This window comes from Podarcis filfolensis (assembly GCF_964270895.1).
Source record: "Podarcis filfolensis genome assembly, chromosome: 12".
Classification (NCBI taxonomy): Eukaryota; Metazoa; Chordata; class Lepidosauria; order Squamata; family Lacertidae; genus Podarcis; species Podarcis filfolensis.
Window position 1 is genome coordinate 824,218 of NC_139614.1, and position 18,495 is coordinate 842,712.

The 18,495-nt window shown below is 48.9% G+C and overlaps 1 protein-coding gene across 1 annotated transcript in view; it reads right to left on the reverse strand.

Moving 5' to 3' along the window:
* Positions 1 to 646: 646 nt before the first annotated feature.
* LOC310745512 (uncharacterized protein) overlaps positions 647 to 18,495 on the reverse strand; it is a 107,227-nt gene continuing 89,378 nt past the window's right edge. The window contains exon 2 of the mRNA XM_083578239.1: positions 647 to 1,677. Coding sequence (XP_083434365.1) covers positions 680 to 1,657 — 978 coding nt within the window. The 5' untranslated portion in view covers positions 1,658 to 1,677 and the 3' untranslated portion in view covers positions 647 to 679. The remainder of the gene's footprint in view (positions 1,678 to 18,495) is intronic.

Below are 18,495 nucleotides of genomic sequence, written 5' to 3' on the forward strand. Positions count from 1 at the left end.
GAAGAGCATGATCACTCGCGCCTAATGATCCTTCCACTTCTACCCCACTAACCAGGTCCTCAACATTGGTTAGGACCAGATCTAAAATGGCTGTTCCTCTTGTTGCTTCTCCCACTTTCTGGACAATGAAGTTGTCTGCAAGGCCAGTGAGGAATCTGTTTGACCTTATGCTCTTGGCTGAGTTTGACATCCAACAAATATCCGGGTAATTGAAGTCCCCCATTACTACTATCTCCCTTCCTTTTGCATGCTTGGCCATCTGTTCCAGGAAGGCATCATCTATGTCCTCCGTTTGGCTTGGGGATCTATAGTAAACTCCCACAATGAGGTCACTGTTATTCTTCTCTCCCTTAATTTTGACCCAAATGCTCTCACTTTGGCTTTGAGGTTCTAAATCTTGGATCTCTTCACAGGTATACACATCCCATGTCATATTTAGTTTGCTGTACCAAGAGCTCAAGCTCATCTTGTTTATTTCCCATGCTTTGTGCATTAGTGTACAGACATTGAAGTCCATTAATCATTCCCCCGTGTCTCTTATTTAAGGATTTTTTCCTCCCACCACTAGGTCTGCGTGCTGTGTGCTCCATTTGGTCTATGACATTTGGATGATCATCTTCATCAATTGATAGACTCCTACCTTCAGGAGCACTGTCTCCCTCCCCCACATTAGTCAGTTTCAAGCCCTCCTGATGAGGTTTCTGAGATTTTTGGCAAAAACATTCCTCCCAACCGTTGTGAGGTGCAGCTCATCGCTTGCCAGAAGTCCATCTTCAAGAAACTGCAGTCCGTGATCTAAGAATCCAAACCGTTCCTGTTTACACCATTTGCGAAGCCAGCTGTTCACTTCCACTATTTTTCCCTCTCTCCCTGGGCCACGTCGTTCAACTGGGAGGACAGATGAGATGACAATTTGTGCATTTAATTGCTTCAATTTCCTGCCCAGAGCCTCGTAGTCTCTTTTGATCTTCTGGAGGCTATTGCTTGCAGTGTCATTGGTTCCCACATGAACCAAGAGGAAGGGGTATTTGTCAGTGGGTTTTATGATTCCTTGCAGTCGTTCAGTTACATATTGGATCTTAGCCCCGGGGAGACAGCACACTTCCCGAGACATCTTGTCAGGCCCACAGATCACTGCTTCTGTTCCCCTCAGTAGGGAATCCCCTATTACCACTACACGCCTCCTCTTAGGTCTGGTTGGGGTTCTTCCGTGAGCTGTCCGTTCCAAGGTCGCCTGCACATTCCCTGAGGGCTGACTTTGCTGCTCGTCTTCATATACCTGATCGACTGTAATGAGGGAGAGATCCTCAAATGGAGTCTGCTCTTCGTCTTCCATACTAGGGGAGAGGGCCTCAAAGCGATTGTGTATTTCTAAACAATCAGAGCGAACCCTGGGCCTCCTACTTCTTTGAGTCACGTTTCTCCATATATCTGGCTCCTGTGTTGGTGAACTAGCCTCCTTCTCAGGGGAGTCCCCTGTCTCCTCCTTGGTGGAGACGGTGTGCTCTGTTGCTTCCAAGAAGAGCTCCAGCTCTCTAATTCTTTGGAGCGTAGCTACACGTTCCTCCAGTTGCTGGACTTTGTCTTCTAAGAGGGCAATCAACATGCAATTGCTGAAGGTAAAGCTGCCTGCAACCTTTGGCAAGATGGCAAACATTGTGCAGAAACCGCAGGCGACTGCAGCTGTTCCCTCACCCTCCATCTTGAGAACGTGTCTTTGGGGGTGGCTACAGCGGTCCTCCATCATATAAAGCGTGAAGACAGGACAAATAACTCCCCCCCCAAAGAAAACTTAGGTCTCCCCCAACAAACGTTTGAGACTAGCTCCCCTAAATCAAAAGATGGATCAAACTGCGTGCACCGCTAGGCGCACACCGCTGCCCTACAAGCTCTGATAAGCTCCTCCCACAGCTAATCACCTGCCTCAACAGAAACCCTGCCCCCTCTGACCTTTGCACAGGGAGAGCAGCTAATCAGCCACAAAGAAACACACACACAAGAAAACCCTTTTTGCTCCTTCTTCAGCTGCTGCCCTGCAAGCTCTCCCTGCAAGATCAGTCCTGGGAGTCCGCCCAAGCACTATGGTCACGCCTGCATGTGGACTTCGCTGGCCCCTTTCAGGGGAAAACATTCGTCATAGTGGTGGACTCCTACACCAAATGGCTGGAAGTCGCACTGGTACTGTCCACTTCCATGTCCGCAGCCATCCGGGTACTACGCAGGCTGTTTGGAACCCACGGGCTCCCTGACACTCTCGTCTCAGACAACGTGACCACATTTGCGTCAGGAGAATTCCAAACCTTCACAGCGCAGAACACCATCCGCCACATCCGTTCGGCGCCATTCCACCCTGCCACCAATGGCCAAGCAGAACGCATGGTGCGGACCACCAAGGACACCCTCCGCCGCGTGACGCAAGGGGATTGGGAGTACCGCCTTGCCACATTCCTTCTAGCACAGCACAGCACACCCAGCTCAACGACTGGCCAGAGCCCCACTGAACTACTAATGGGTCGGCACCTTGCAATCAGATTGGACCGCCTTCACCCCGATAGAGCTCAGGATGAGGTAGTGGTGGGGGAAGGCAGGAACCCCCAGACCTTTGAGGCCCAGGACCCAGTGTACGCAAAGAATTTTGGGGCAGGCCCAGCATGGGTACCCGCCACAGTCACCAGGGTCACTGGCCCCGTGTCGTACGAGGTGCTAACAGATGGGGGGCAATAATGGCGCCGCCACTGCGACCAGATATGGCGTCTGTCAGGGAATCAGGAGCAGGAGCACTGGGGAGAGAGGATTGGGAGAGCGGAGGGGAAGAATCCGAGGGCAGCGTAGGGGAGTATGACAGTGGCCCGAGAGATTCCATGAGCTTCTCCAGCGAATCAGAAGATTCCCAGAAGGGGGCGCCGATGGTCAGGGCAAGGGGGGTCCCAGGGGGGACGCACCAGAAACAAGGAGCCAGAGGGGAACCCCAAAGCAGCAGTGGAGGATCAGGACCAGTTTCCCCACCAGAGCGTAGTGGGGGGGAGGAGTCACATGTGTCAGGAGCAGTGTCTCCTCCAGAGAGGGAGTCAGGGCTGACCACGCCTCCAACGGAGGGGAGGTCAGTTGCAGCTAGCCCCCCCGATGGGGGAAGCAGTGACAGCAGCAGTGGAACGGTCAGGAGGAAAGTTGCTGGCTGGGCGCGCGCGCCAAGTTCAAATGTGCAGGCGCGCGGAACAGCAGGAGACCCGGATGGGGAACCAGCTCCTAAAGCCCGCCGGAGGGAGGGAGAAGGCTCAGGGGAATCAGCGGGAGAAGAGGCTAGAAAGGGCGGAACCCCGGCGGGCAGGCGGACCCAGAGGAGGAAGGAGCAGCGGAGAAGGTGGAGCAAGGCTAGACTCTTAAATTGGTGTCAAGGGGGAGGAGACTCGGACGGAGCATCAGTGGTCTGACACTTTAGACGTGGGGCTGCGCGCTGCGGCTCTGGAAGTGAAACTGAACTTCAATAAAGGCTTTTATACTTAACAACGAAGCAGCGTTGGTCCTTTGTGAGCTGGGACCTAGGGTAGCCCTGACAGTATGCTCCGTCTCAGATAAAAACCTCGCAGCGTGAGTTGGTGCAGCGAGGGGCAAGACTTGGTGTTTTGCGAGCTCACGAAGATAGGCAAAGATGACTACAGAGAGCCAGGTGAAAGAACTGCAAGAAGCAGTCACGACGCTTTACGCGGAAGTAGCAGCATCCAGCAAAAGAGAAGAAGAAGCAGTAGCGCTCTGCCGGGATCTGCAAGCCAGGTGGGACCGTTGGGGGAAAGAGGGGCTGCCAGGACCCAAACCGGAGGGAGTTGGCCTCGGGAAGAGGGGGGGCAGCCTGGTGGCGCACTTTGATGGGAACCTGCAGCAATACCCTAACTTCAGAGCTGACGTGGTTTACGCGCTCAATTTGCTTCGGAAAGACTTTAGAGATGAGGAAGAGAAGGTGGGCTTCATAATCACTCATTTGCATGGGGAAGCAAAAGCGTGGCTGCGGAATTTGTGGCGCGAAAAAGACCCTGCCCTCAAAGATTCCGATGCATTTATCAAAGCTATGGACGCTTGCTTTAAATCTACGGTAGATGTAGATATTGCTCGGAGGGAAATGCATGGACTACAGCAAGGGAAAGCGACGGTGAGGCAGTATCACTCGCGCTTTTTTGCCTTACTGAACGTGCTGGGCTGGGAGAAGGACTCCATTGCTGTCAGAGACCTGTTCTGGGAGGGGCTAAGTGGAGAGGTGAAAGATGAACTGGCAAGAGGAGAAAGACCCCAAAATACCCAAGAAGTTGCCCAAAGAGCGTTGGCAATTGGTGTGCGCCTGGAAGGACGTAAGGGAAGCACCCCAGCCAGGACAACCCCTTTCTTTCCCAGAGAGGCGGGGCGGGCGCTGTCCATGCCTCCTTTGGGAAGGGGAGAAGAGCCGATGGAGATTGGTGGTGCAAGGGCTCAGACTGCCAGCAGAGCCCAAACACCGGGAGCAGTCAAGGGGAAGGCTCCTAGAGGGACCAGGAAGTGTTACATCTGCGACAGTGCACAGCACATGGCCAAAGAGTGTCCCCAGAGGCTCCAGAAGCACACTGCAGCCTCAGCAACAGTAAAGGGAACAGGTGAGCAGCTGAAACAGCTGCAGGGGGAAGAAGAAGCCTGGTTGGAAACAGAGCCACTGGGGCCCAACCAGGCAAGTCAGTGAAGCAGTCCCCAGAGATTTTACAGCCCACAGACCCCCTCCCACCCAAACCAGTGGTGCAACTCACCGCATCGCTCCAGTTGCCCAATGGGCACACCATGCAAGTACCAATAACCATTGACTCTGGGAGCAACGCAGACTTTATTGGAGTGGACTTTATCAAGCAACATCGCATAGCACTCATGCCAGCCACGATGCCCCTAAACGTCGTCACGGTCGATGGCAGGAAGCTACTGGGAGGAGAGGTGGTACAGCAAACAACACCGATGGTGATGCAAATTGGAAACCACCGCGAAGTCATCAGCTTCAACGTCACCCACCTGTCGGACACGCCCATAGTGTTGGGTATGAGTTGGCTGGATAGGCACAGCCCGGCATTGGCATGGTACCAGCGGCAGTTGACCTTCTGTTCCTCCTACTGCGCAGAACACTGCATCCAGACCCGCCAGGAGGAGGAGGGGCAAGAGGATGAACCGCAGCTACACCTAGGCATGGTGCAAGCGGTACCCAACAAGTACAAGGAGTTTTTGGAGGTCTTCTGCGAGAGGGAAGCGGATAAGCTGCCTCCCCACAGGCCTTACGACTGCAAGATTGACCTCCTGCCGGGAGCGACGCTGCCGACTGGGAAACTGTATTCCATGTCTGAAGATGAACTGCAAGAACTCAGGGAGTTCATAGATCGCAACTTGAAGCGGGGGTTCATCCAAGAATCTAAAGCAGTGGGGGGCAGTCCCGTGTTTTTCGTGAAGAAGAAGGACACGCCCCAACGGAGACTCATAGTTGATTTTAGGACCATAAATTCCAAAACAAAGCCCGCAGCATTCCCCATGCCCAAGATCGACGACCTGCTCGCGACGGTGAGGAAGGGACGGATCTTCACCAAGTTGGATCTACGAGGGGCGTACAACCTTATACGCATGCGGGAGGGCGATGAGTGGAAGACAGCCATGTTTACACCTTTAGGCACCTATGAATATCGCGTAATGCCTTTTGGTCTGCAAAATGGCTCCCATACCTTCCAAGCTTTCATGCATCACGTGTTAGCGGGACTCCTCTACAAGAAGTGCGTCTGCTTCCTGGACGATATCCTGATCTTCTCGGAATCGCAGGAGGCTCACGAGAGGGACGTCAAGGAGGTCCTGCAGAGGCTACGGGAGCACAGACTTTACGCCAAATTAGAGAAGTGCCAGTTCGACATGACGGAGGTGGATTTTCTGGGCTACAAGCTGTCCGACAAGGGACTCGCCATGGACAGCGCCAAGGTCCGCGCGGTGTTGGACTGGAAGAGCCCGCGCAATCGGAAGGAGGTCCAGAGGTTCGTCGGCTTCGCCAACTTTTATCGCAAGTTCATCAAAGGGTTCGCGAAGGAGACGGCGGCCATCACGGACACCCTCAGCTCCAAGAAGAAGAAGTTCACCTGGATGGACCAGGCGGAGCAGTCCTTTCGGAGACTCAAGCGTCTCTTCGCGTCCGAAGAACAGCTGCTACATGTAAACCCCAGCAGACCAATGAGGGTTGAGACGGACGCCTCAGACAGAGCAGTGGGGGCCGTCCTGTTGCAGCAAGATCCGCAAGGGGAATGGAGGCCGTGCGCATTCTACTCCAGGAAACTCAGCAAGGCGGAACAGAACTACACCATCTGGGACAGGGAGTTGCTGGCCATTCATGCAGCTTTCAGGGCGTGGCGGCACTTTCTCGTTGGAGCCAGACACACAGTGCAAGTCCGCACGGACCATAAGAACCTGGAGTACTGGCGCACGGCGCGGTTCCTGAACCAGAGACACATCCGCTGGGCGGAGTTCTTTGCGGATTTCGATTTCCGGATAGAATACATCCCGGGAGACAACAACGTCATGGCGGATGCACTATCCAGGAAGCCGCAGTATCTCGAGGAAGCGGCGCCGGTGGCGGCCAAGCACATTTTCGCACCGAAAGCGTGGGCGTGCGCTTCAGCTGCCGTGGACCTGGACGCGGTGCGTCGAGCGCTGCAGACGGATTCGTTCGCACAATCCAAGATGGAGGAGGTGCGAAGAGGCACAGCGAAGGACGACGAGTTCCAGATACGAGACGGACTGCTCATCCGCAAAGGGGCTCTCTACGTGCCCGGAGACGACCTCCGCGCGAAAGTCTTGCAGCAGCTACACGACGCGCCCAGCGCTGGGCACTTCGGCAAGGACAAAACGGCGGAATTAGTAACCAGAGACTTTTGGTGGCCCAAGGTGAGGGGAGAAGTCGCGGATTACGTCTCCAGGTGTGACACCTGCCAAAGGGCCAAGCCAGTACACAGGAAGCCAGCGGGTCTACTAGAACCCCTACAGACGCCGCTCGAACCGTGGGAGAGAGTGGCCCTGGACTTTGTCACAGATCTGCCCAGCTCGCGAGGCAAAACAGCGGTGCTCGTGGTCGTAGACATGTTCACCAAGATGGCACACTTTATTCCGTGCGCGAAGGTGGCCACAGCGGAACAGACCGCCAAGCTGTTCATAGACCACGTGTTCAAAGCTCACGGCTTGCCGCGGTCCATCCTGTCCGACCGGGGTCGCCAATTCGTCTCGAGCTTCTGGCAGAAGCTGCTGGGCATCCTGAACGTCAAGATCAACTTAGCGTCGGCACGACACCCGCAGACCAACGGACAAGCGGAGAGGGTCAACGCCATCATGCAGCAGTACCTGCGATGCTACGCCAATCAACAACCCTCGACCTGGGTGGACTACCTACCGCTGGCCGAGTTTGCCTACAACAACACGAAGCACGGGTCTACGGGAGTGACACCGTTCTTCGCCAATAATGGGCGGCATCCCAGAACTTTCCCAGGGTTAGAGACGAAGGGGGAGGGGGAGCCAAGGGGAGCAGAGCACTTAGCAGCAGAGTTACAGGAGGTCCACGAGCAACTCCGCAGGCAATTGGAACTGGCGAAACACGCCTACAAAATGCAGGCAGACAAGCACAGGAGGGTCGGGGAGGACATCCAGGTGGGGGACTGGGTCTGGTTAGCAGCCCAGGCAGTGCCGGCCAGGACGCTAGCTAAGAGGAAGCTCAAGCACAAGCAGCTGGGACCTTACCAGGTCGCGGCGCAAATCAATCCAGTGGCCTTCCGGTTGACACTCCCGGAGGGCTCCAGAATGCACCCAGTCTTTCATAGGTCAGTGCTCACACCCTACAGGGAACCCCACAGGTTTCAGGCGACAGGGAACGCGCCAGACACACTTAGTGAATCTCCGAAGAGGGAGGGGTCACGGAGGGCGACGCCACTCAACGAGGTCACGGAGATTTTGGACTCGAGGTGGGGGGAAGAGGGGGTGGAATACCTCCTCGCCAGGGAAGGTACCCCAGCCAGTGCCAACAGGTGGGTACCGTGCTATGCCGTGGAGGAGCACTATCTTAAAGACGAGTTCCATGCACTCTTCCCACACAGACCTATGCCGGCAGAGTATTTCGACGACTGGCTCTTCACGCCCACACTGTCAGCCAGTACGTTCCAGGGTTTTTCATCAGCTGAAGAGACGACGCCAGACACTAGCTCCTCGGAGGGGTCTCTCTCGGGGTTTGCCACAGACCGCTCCTATTGGTGGGACACTCAACCGGAGGTGGGGTGGCGCAGGGAGCTGCTGCGGGGACCTTTGCAAGCTGTCTCACCAGAGGTACCCGGGGGAGGGGAGGACATGGACGTGTTGGGGGAGGATCCTGGATTCGAGCACATCAGCAGAGAGATGGAAGCAGAGGAAATCGACGTCGACGAGCCCGTTGCGGTTGGGCCGGATCCAGTGGACCGGCTACACACCAGGGGGGAAGAATGGTATCCCGCACTCACACCCACTGGACTGGAGCACCCGGAACCCACACCCGAAGAGGGGGAGGGGGGAAGGGGGGGCTTCGAGGGGGGGATGGATGTCAGGGAATCAGGAGCAGGAGCACTGGGGAGAGAGGATTGGGAGAGCGAAGGGGAAGAATCCGAGGGCAGCGTAGGGGAGTATGACAGTGGCCCGAGAGATTCCATGAGCTTCTCCAGCGAATCAGAAGATTCCCAGAAGGGGGCGCCGATGGTCAGGGCAAGGGGGGTCCCAGGGGGGACGCACCAGAAACAAGGAGCCAGAGGGGAACCCCAAAGCAGCAGTGGAGGATCAGGACCAGTTTCCCCACCAGAGCGTAGTGGGGGGGAGGAGTCACATGTGTCAGGAGCAGTGTCTCCTCCAGAGAGGGAGTCAGGGCTGACCACGCCTCCAACGGAGGGGAGGTCAGTTGCAGCTAGCCCCCCCGATGGGGGAAGCAGTGACAGCAGCAGTGGAACGGTCAGGAGGAAAGTTGCTGGCTGGGCGCGCGCGCCAAGTTCAAATGTGCAGGCGCGCGGAACAGCAGGAGACCCGGATGGGGAACCAGCTCCTAAAGCCCGCCGGAGGGAGGGAGAAGGCTCAGGGGAATCAGCGGGAGAAGAGGCTAGAAAGGGCGGAACCCCGGCGGGCAGGCGGACCCAGAGGAGGAAGGAGCAGCGGAGAAGGTGGAGCAAGGCTAGACTCTTAAATTGGTGTCAAGGGGGAGGAGACTCGGACGGAGCATCAGTGGTCTGACACTTTAGACGTGGGGCTGCGCGCTGCGGCTCTGGAAGTGAAACTGAACTTCAATAAAGGCTTTTATACTTAACAACGAAGCAGCGTTGGTCCTTTGTGAGCTGGGACCTAGGGTAGCCCTGACAGCGTCGATTCCCGGGAGAAAACCAGGAGGAGGACAGGTCAGAGGAGTCCCAAGGAGTCCCAACAGTGGGGCAGTGAGGCCCATAGAACAGGAGGGGCCAGCAGGAGAGGCAGAATCAGTAAATACAGAGAGGACCCGTGAGGCCGAAAGGACACCGGAACCAGAACCACGACTGAGTGAGCAGGTTGCACCAGACCAAACGGCCCCATCACAGCCAGCATCCTTGGAACATGAGCCAGAACCTGAACCCTGGACCAGGGAACACCCCAGGCCGCAACGCACACGTAGGCCGCCAGCGTACCTTGAGGACTATGAATGCGACCTCCCGGGCAGGACTGGAACTTAGAGGGGAGGGGTGTTATGTACTGAGCTGAATAGGATCCAAACTGCAGCAGTCTGATTGGTCCTAGAACAATAGGATCCAAAATGCAGCAGTCTGATTGGTCCTAGAACAATGCAGGAGCCACCCAATCCAGCTCCAGATAGAAGTGAATCCACAACCTGATTGGCCTACAGGAGAATTCCGGAATTAGCCAATCACGTGCAGCCCATTGTGTAAATAATGTATATAAAGCAGATACTTTGAGGGGACTTTCATTCCCTCCTCACCACTATGAGCTGAATAAAGAGCATGAAATCCACTCTCGACTCTGAGTATATTTCACACATGCTCTCCGCATCACACTTTTTTTTTTATCAACTTCTACTTGGAACTTCACTGTGTTTTGCTATTCCCTGTCCACTTTAAACAAAGCCATTTTGCATCCAGATTGCCTTTCAGATAACTAAGATATTTCCAGGCTGGATTGATTGACGCCAGATGGAAGAAGATTAAAGGCCAGCTACATACTAACCAAGGAGGGTTTGACAGGGAGTTCTGCTTATTCGTTTAGTTTTCCAGTCCGCACATTGATGCTTATCAGTATCTACAGCCACATGAAGGGGGAGAACTATAAAACCCTCAGATGCACTATGACAACAGTGGAGGCCATTTATTGACCATGTCAATGAAAAGCCCTAAAACCTAGCTCTTTACCTACTCACACATCTCCTGTAAAAGTCTGTGTAGAAATTGCCTATCTGCTGCGGTTTCTAAGAAACCAGAAGACCAAAGAGAACAGGTTTTTTCCTCACTGAAATGTACTTGTATCAGGAACCTGCAGATCAGGATCATTAGGTGTTACTGACTGCTTTTAGAGGGAGAAATTGTAGGACGGGTATCCTGTATTTTCAGGGGTGAATAGTTTGGTACAAAATACAGTCTTTTAGAGATCCCCACCCCCAAATACGTTCTTGTTATTGTTCACTCTCCTTCCAGATGTGATTTCAGTGCCATTAAGAAAAGAAAATGGTGCTTACTCTCCACTTTGTGGGAATCACAAACTTTATTAGTTTTGTCATTTTACTTTTCTAACTACAATGAAACACAATATACTAATCCTAATATCTAGCTGTTTGAGGAAATATTCTGGTCTTGAGGCAATTCTTACTACTTTTACAAACACCTTCTGCCATAGGACCCAAGTCCTAGGGGCTGAGGGGTTCCCCCCCCCCATAAAATATTTAAGGGGACTGTCCCCCCAATTGATGGGCATTGCCATTTTGAATGGTGTGGGTGCACCGCATCATGTAGTTGATTATGTGGGGTGGGGCTCCCCCCCATATTTTATTCAAGTTTATTCAAGCTCCTGTGCCCTCTGGCATAGGAGCTTCCTGAGCTTTTTTGGCCTTGAGGGCACTTTACACCTTCCTGCTCACAATTTATAGCTGTTTGAGCATCACCTTGAAGTTGTGGTCAGGCAAAGGTACTTGCAAGTCACCTTCCTTTGCCGCCCCCCTGCTCCCTGCAACACCACAGGTGCTGGTTTGATGGAAAGAAATGGCAACAGGCTTGCCACAAATGAGCTGCATTTATGTATGTGGTTTAGCTATCTGATGGTGTGTGGGCTTCTAGGTTTCCTTCCCCAGCATCCAGCCACCAGGAAAATTGGCATGCACCTTTGCAATAATAAGTCTGCAAAAATAACAAGACTGCTTCTGGGGCTGAAGAACATAATCAGTTAGCAGGGTGGGGGGTAAAATAACAAAGAGGCAAAAGGTTCTTCCCAAACGATGATTCAGAAAGGAATATTATTAAATTTCTTCTTGCTAAGCTGTAAACTATACATAGTCGTAAAGTTATAATATTTATTCACTTTAGTTTATTTTACTCATATAATTAGTCCTGATATTATTTGCTCAGTCCACTTAATTTTCTAGGCTGCAACAAGAGAAATACAGTGTCCAGATCAATAGAGGTAATAGTACCACACTGTTCTGCCTTGGTCAGACCCCGCCAGTGCCCATGAAAACCTGGAGCTCTCCCCATGAAAACCACCTTCAGCACCCAATCTGAGCAAACCTCAATCTGCTGAAAGCCTGAATTGGCGTCTGTGCCAATCTAATGCCAAAGAGCAGGTCCGCACAGGGAAAGCTTAAGATTTGGTCCCTTAGATTGCCTAAACTTGAAATAAAGCACACCTTTTTCTGCATGTGCTGGCATAATTTTTTTATCACTGGCATTTAGACAAAGTAAAACAGGAGAGGACTTGAGAGATCTTGGAACAGTATGATTATGCAATAAATTCAGAACATTATTTAAATGTTCAATGGTTCCTTTCCAGTTATCTTGTTATTTACTTCTCTCTTTAAATGAAATCATATCACATCAAATGTTGATTGCAACAGGGATAAAATTAACTTCCTGTAGGGGGTAAGAAATAACTTTCTCTCCATTGCACACACATTCCTTTGCACCTCCTAACACCACACAGAAACATGTAGCCCCCCAATGTGGGAAATAATCTTACAGCCAAAATAAGAATTTCAGGTTTTGCTAGATAAGTTAAGATACATGAAGTTCCCCTGTAAATTCCTAAAGAAGATGCTCGGTGAGATCATATCCCCTGCTTGCCCTGGTGGGAAAAGTAACAAAGGAAAATAATCCTTACTACATCAGAGTTCAGTCTCGCCATGTAGCAGAAAAGAAAGGAGGCTTGTTCTGTGCTCTCCTGAGCTCAGACTCCATTTTTTATCTTTTAGATTTTGTAATCTAAATGTAGATTCTGTCCATCTTGTTTTTAGTACTGCTTTCTGCTGGAATCTGGTTTGAAAGTTTATGTAAGTAAACAAAAATTTTATTATTACATTGCATACTTGTTTGTGATCCTTTGTTTAGAGAGATAAAAAGGGAAAAATCCAGTCTGCTAAAGCTTCCTGGGTGATTATTAATAAGGTTAAGAGGCTATGTCCCAGACTGCAAAAGGGTGATGATTTTAAACTCTGCTAACTAGATGTTAAACTCCCACAAGTGAGTAAAAGGAAGGAAAAATGATAAATAATATCTGAAATATACTCGGTCGAGTGTGGATTTCATGCTCTTTATTCAGCTCATAGCAGTGAGCTTGCGCAGTTCCCTCCTTCTCGTCGAGGCAGCTGTGGTCTGTGCCCTGCTTGAGTGCGCTGCTGTACTCGGTGCACCTCCTCCCTGTTGTATCCTGAGTCGTCGGTGAGGTCTTCGTGGTGGACCCTCAGTTGGGACGACAAGCTCGGCCGAGCCTCTTGCGTTGACCTCTCAGCAGCTTCTGTTTCCGCGGCCTCCTCCAGAGCAACCTGGAACGTTAGGTCCTTCTTGGCATAGAGGTGTCATTGCAGCTTCTCATCCTTCAGGCCACCAACGAGGCGGTCACGAAGCATGTTCTCCAATTCTGAGAAGTTGCAGAACCGGGCGGCTTGGCGGAGAGAGGTCACAAACCCAGTTACGGTTTCCCCAGGGGCTTGCTGCTTTGCGTAGAAGGCATTTTGACGAGCCACCACTGAGGGCTGCAGCGAAAAGTGCCCCTTGAGCCGTTCCATTATTGTTTTGTAAGGAACAATAGCAACGTCTTCAGGCACAAGGAGAGCCCGGGCGATTTCGACCGTCTCCTCTCCACAGACGCTGAAGAATATCTCCCTCTTCTTGGAATCTTCTTCGTCAGTGACCCCTTTGGCTTCTAGAAGGAAGGTGAAACAGGAGGCGTACGCTTCCCAGTCTCCGGATGCTGGGTTGAATGGCAAGAAGCTGCTGTCGGTTGCCATTCTGAGTTCCTTGGGTCCCGGAGCTGAAGCCTGGATACACGGTGCGAGGCAGCGGTGCGGCAGGTGGCGGTGCTGCGGTGCTGTGTGTGGCAGTCAGCTCAGCGGGATCCCACCTTCGTCGCCAGTGAAATATACTCAGAGTCGAGAGTGGATTTCATGCTCTTTATTCAGCTCATAGTGGTGAGGAGGGAATGAAAGTCTCCTCAAAGTATCTGCTTTATATACATTATTTACACAATGGGCCGCACGTGATTGGCTAATTCTGGGATTCTCCTGTAGGCCAATCAGGTTGCGGATTCACTTCCACCTGGAGCTGGATTGGGTGGCTCCTGCGAACCAATCATACTGTTGCATTGTTCTAGGACCAATCAGACTGCTGCATTCTGTTTTTTTTTATAAAATAATATTTATTACTTTTCCAACAATTTAAACAAAACAAAATAAACAATACAATACAATACAAAAACACTACATAATATAACATAAAAACACTACATAACCCTAACACATTAAACTAACAAAACAAAATAAGAACAATTTAAAACACACCAAACAATTTCAATATCTTATCTTTCATTCACTTATTTCAGCGACCTCCTCACACCTCCCTTTTTGTATTCTACTTCTATTAATTGTTTCAGCAATTCCTTTCCATCTTCCTCTGTTTTATATCCTATAATTATCTTAAGATTTCTAACCTTATTTTTTCCTTTAATACTCTAATAATCTAATTATACTTAGTTCCTTATAACATTTCTACTAAAGCCATATAACTTCATTTCCACATTTTTCTAACATTCATTAATTTTACAGTATTTCTGTAAATAGTCTTTAAACTTTTTCCAGTCTTCTTCCACCAACTCTTCTCCCTGGTCTCGGATTCTGCCAGTCATTTCCGCCAGTTCCATATAGTCCATCAACTTCATCTGCCATTCTTCCCGGGTGGGTAAATCTTGTTTCTTCCAATACTTTGCGATGAGAATTCTTGCTGCTGTTGTTGCATACATAAAGAAAGTTCTATCCTTCTTTGGCACCAATTGGCCGACCATGCCCAGGAGAAAGGCCTCTGGTTTCTTCAGGAAGGTATATTTAAATACCTTTTTCATTTCATTATAAATCATCTCCCAGAATGTTTTAATCCTTGGGCATGTCCACCAAAGGTGAAAGAATGTACCTTCAGTCTCATTACATTTCCAACATTTATTATCGGGCAAATGGTAAATTTTTGCAAGCTTGACTGGTGTCATGTACCACCTATAAATCATTTTCATTAAATTTTCTCTTAAGGCATTACATGCCGTAAATTTCATACCTGTGGTCCATAACTGTTCCCAGTCAGCCATCATTATGTTATGTCCAACATCTTGTGCCCATTTAATCATAGCTGATTTTACCGTTTCATCCTGAGTGTTCCATTTCAACAGCAAGTTATACATTCTTGACAAATTCTTAATTTTTGAATCTAACAATTCTGTTTCCAATTTTGATTTCTCCACCTGGAAACCAACTTTTTTGTCCAAATTGTGTGCCTCCATTATTTGATAATAATGGAGCCAATCTCGCACTTTATTTTTCAATTTTTCAAAGCTCTGCAGTTTTATTCTGTCTCTGTCTTGTTCCAAAATTTCCCAATATTTCGGCCATTTGGCCTCCATATTGAGTTTTTTCTGTGCCTTCACTTCCATTGGTGACAACCATCTTGGGGTTTTCTTTTCTAACAAATCCTTATATCTTATCCAAACATTAAACAATGCTTTTCTAACAATATGATTTTTGAACGCTTTATGTGCCTTTACCTTATCGTACCACAGATATGCATGCCAACCAAATGCATTATTGAAACCTTCTAAATCCAGCACGTCAGTGTTTTCAAGAAGCAACCATTCTCTCAGCCAGCAAAAAGCAGCTGATTCATAATAAAGTTTAAGGTCTGGCAGGGCAAATCCACCTCTTTCTTTAGCATCAGTTAATATCTTAAATTTTATTCGAGGCTTCTTGCCCTGCCAGACAAATCTGGAAATATCTTTCTGCCACTTCTTGAAACAGTCCATCTTATCCAAAATTTGCAATGTTTGAAACAAAAACAACATCGTTGGCAACACATTCATTTTTATCACAGCAATTCGGCCTAACAATGATAACTTCAAATTTGTCCATATTTCTAAGTCCTTTTTCACTTCGATCCAACATTTTTCATAATTATCCTTAAATAAATTCACATTTTTGGCAGTCATGTTAACCCCTAAGTATTTCACTTTCTTAACCAATGTTAGTCCTGTCTCCTCCTGAAACTTCTCTCTCTCATTCACAGTTAGATTTTTCTCTAAAACTTTAGTTTTCATCTTATTCAACTTAAAACCTGCTACCTGTCCAAATTCTTGAATCAATTCCAGTACCCTTTTGGTACTAGATTCTGGCTCCTGTAAAGTCAGTACTAAGTCATCAGCAAATGCTGCATTCTGCTGCATTCTGACTGCTGCATTCTGGACCCTATTGTTCTAGGGCCAATCAGACTGCTGCCTTTTGGATCCTATTCAACTCAGTACATAACAATATCCTTTCCTACCCTCCAAACCCATCCAACACCCATTGCATACTCAATTTCATTCTCTCTCTTATTTCTTCATATATCAATGCCACCCACACACTAAATTGCTCTCCTTTTATTCCACATTTACAATTCACCCTGGTGCAACCACTCAGCCACCAATTTGCACTCCTAATTTTCTGTGCTGCTAGGAGCAATAATTTTATCATCAACCACTTCAGACAAGTAGCTAACAAATCATAATAGTCCTTAGCAGATGTCCCTGCTTCTGAATAACACATTTCTTTTTTCTTAGCAGACATAGGAATGGTCCTGGGATTGCTCAGTTTCTAAACCAAGTCTGAACTCATAGTGGATCTAGATCAGGGGTCAGCAAACTTTTTCAGCAGGGGGCCACTGTCCTTCAGACCTTGTGGGGGGCTGGACTATATTTTTTTTTGGCGGGGGGATGAACGAATTCCTATACCCCACAAATAACTCAGAGATGCATTTTAGATAAAAGCACACATTCTACTCATGTAAAAACACCCTGATTCCCGGACCATCTGCGGGCCCAATTTAGAAGGCGATTGGGCTGGATCCGGCCCCCGGGCCTTAGTTTGCCTACCATGATCTAGAGCATCATTCTCATTCAGGAATACCTGCAGCTGCTTTTTCCCAGAAAGCAGCATTGGTGACCAGTCTAGAGTCATACTCCACTGGGTCTAGCACAGGCTTTTTGACAAGAGATGCACCTCTGGCACTAAAGGCAGCAGGCAAAATTCCATCCATTTACCACCTCCACCGCCTTCAGTCACTCCACCCAGGCTAGCTTACATAAGACAAAGATCTCATGAGCAGGTGGTTGGATCCTGTTTACACCATCAGGCTGCATTAAGTGGAACTGGTACCACAACACTGTCACAAAACAGCATCTATATCACTACAGAGCCAATGAACTTCATCCTCAAAGCGTTTAGCTATCCGGTTACTGTTAGTCACTGTGTTTGCCACCCTGGTGAGGTGTAATATAATAAAATGATATAATTCAGTGTGATGCAGAGCAAATTACCACACAGAGAGGGAACACAAATGCAATATTCAACCTGTTTGCTAGGGAATATTTCAATTCACCACTTTCCTGTTGATAGTGGTATTGAGGTTGGAAAGCCATGTTTCAAGCTAAAAGTTCTTTCTCTGAACTGCTTAGAGAAAAACTCTGTGAAACATTCTGGTGAAACAATCTGGTTTTGTAGCCTTTGCAACATCAGCAGGTCTCTCTTTAGCTAGGTCTTTGCAACATCAGCAGGTCTCTCTTTAGTTAAGTCTCTCTATAGTCTATATTTTGTGTCTCAAAGAAGGGTTTAAGCTAGATATAGCAGCAGCAAACACCCTCTCTAGCTTGCTCCTCCTCAAAGTGGTTCTGCTTGCCTGGAAATTAGTATCTTGTATACTGTTCAAATATTCTGGCAGGGACAAAATAGAATAGAATAGAATAGAATAGAATAGAATAGAATAGAATAGAATAGAATAGAATAGAATAGAATAAAATAAAATAAAATAAAATAAAATAAAATAATAAAATATAAGACTGTTAACATGGGACTGCCTTATCTCCATCTTGATTAAACTTCATACTTTTGGTGGGTATTGCACAAAATCTCCATCGTGTTTGGAAATATTCCTATCTTGAGAGGTTTTGTGCATTTTGGGGGTAAAATGCATAGTCTGGGAGACATATTACATACATGCACTGGCAGAATTATATTGCTGCATGACACCCCAACCTCTGAGACCCTTCAAAACTCTGTGGGAGTTGATGTGGTGTGTGGAAGAAGCAGGTTGTCCAAGATTGCCTCCATTTCTGGCTCCATTGGATCAGTGAGCTTTCCAACAGTGGAGAGACACCAGCATTGACTGGAGAATGTGAGGATTGACCAGGCAGTGTACTTAATTCTGCCAGTGTGTCTTGGAGATTATGCATATTACCCAGAGAATGCATAAAACCCTGCTGAAACATGCACATGTTCTAGGGCCTGTAGGAGGTTAATGCTTAATATCCAGGGGATGTATAAAAAGCAGTCAACATATATACATTCCTCAAGGCTTTTTGGAGTTGGAGATTATACATAATGCCCATAGAATATACAAAATACATGGGAAATTTGCATATTTCCCAAGGTCTGTTGGAAATTATGCATAGCACAAAGAGAATATGTAGAATTCTCTCTTAATGAATAGATTATGTGCACATCCTCCATGAGGCATGGTGAATCACATAGGAGCCAATCCTAGGAGCCAAGGTCACTTCAACCCCACCAATAAAATAATTGAGGGGGCCAGGGCCCCCCTAAGTTGATAGCCATTGTAATTCAAATGTGTGTGCACTGCATCTTGTGATCAGTTATGCAGCGTGGGCCTTACCTGCCCCCTCCCAATATTTTATTCAAGTTGGCACCCCTGC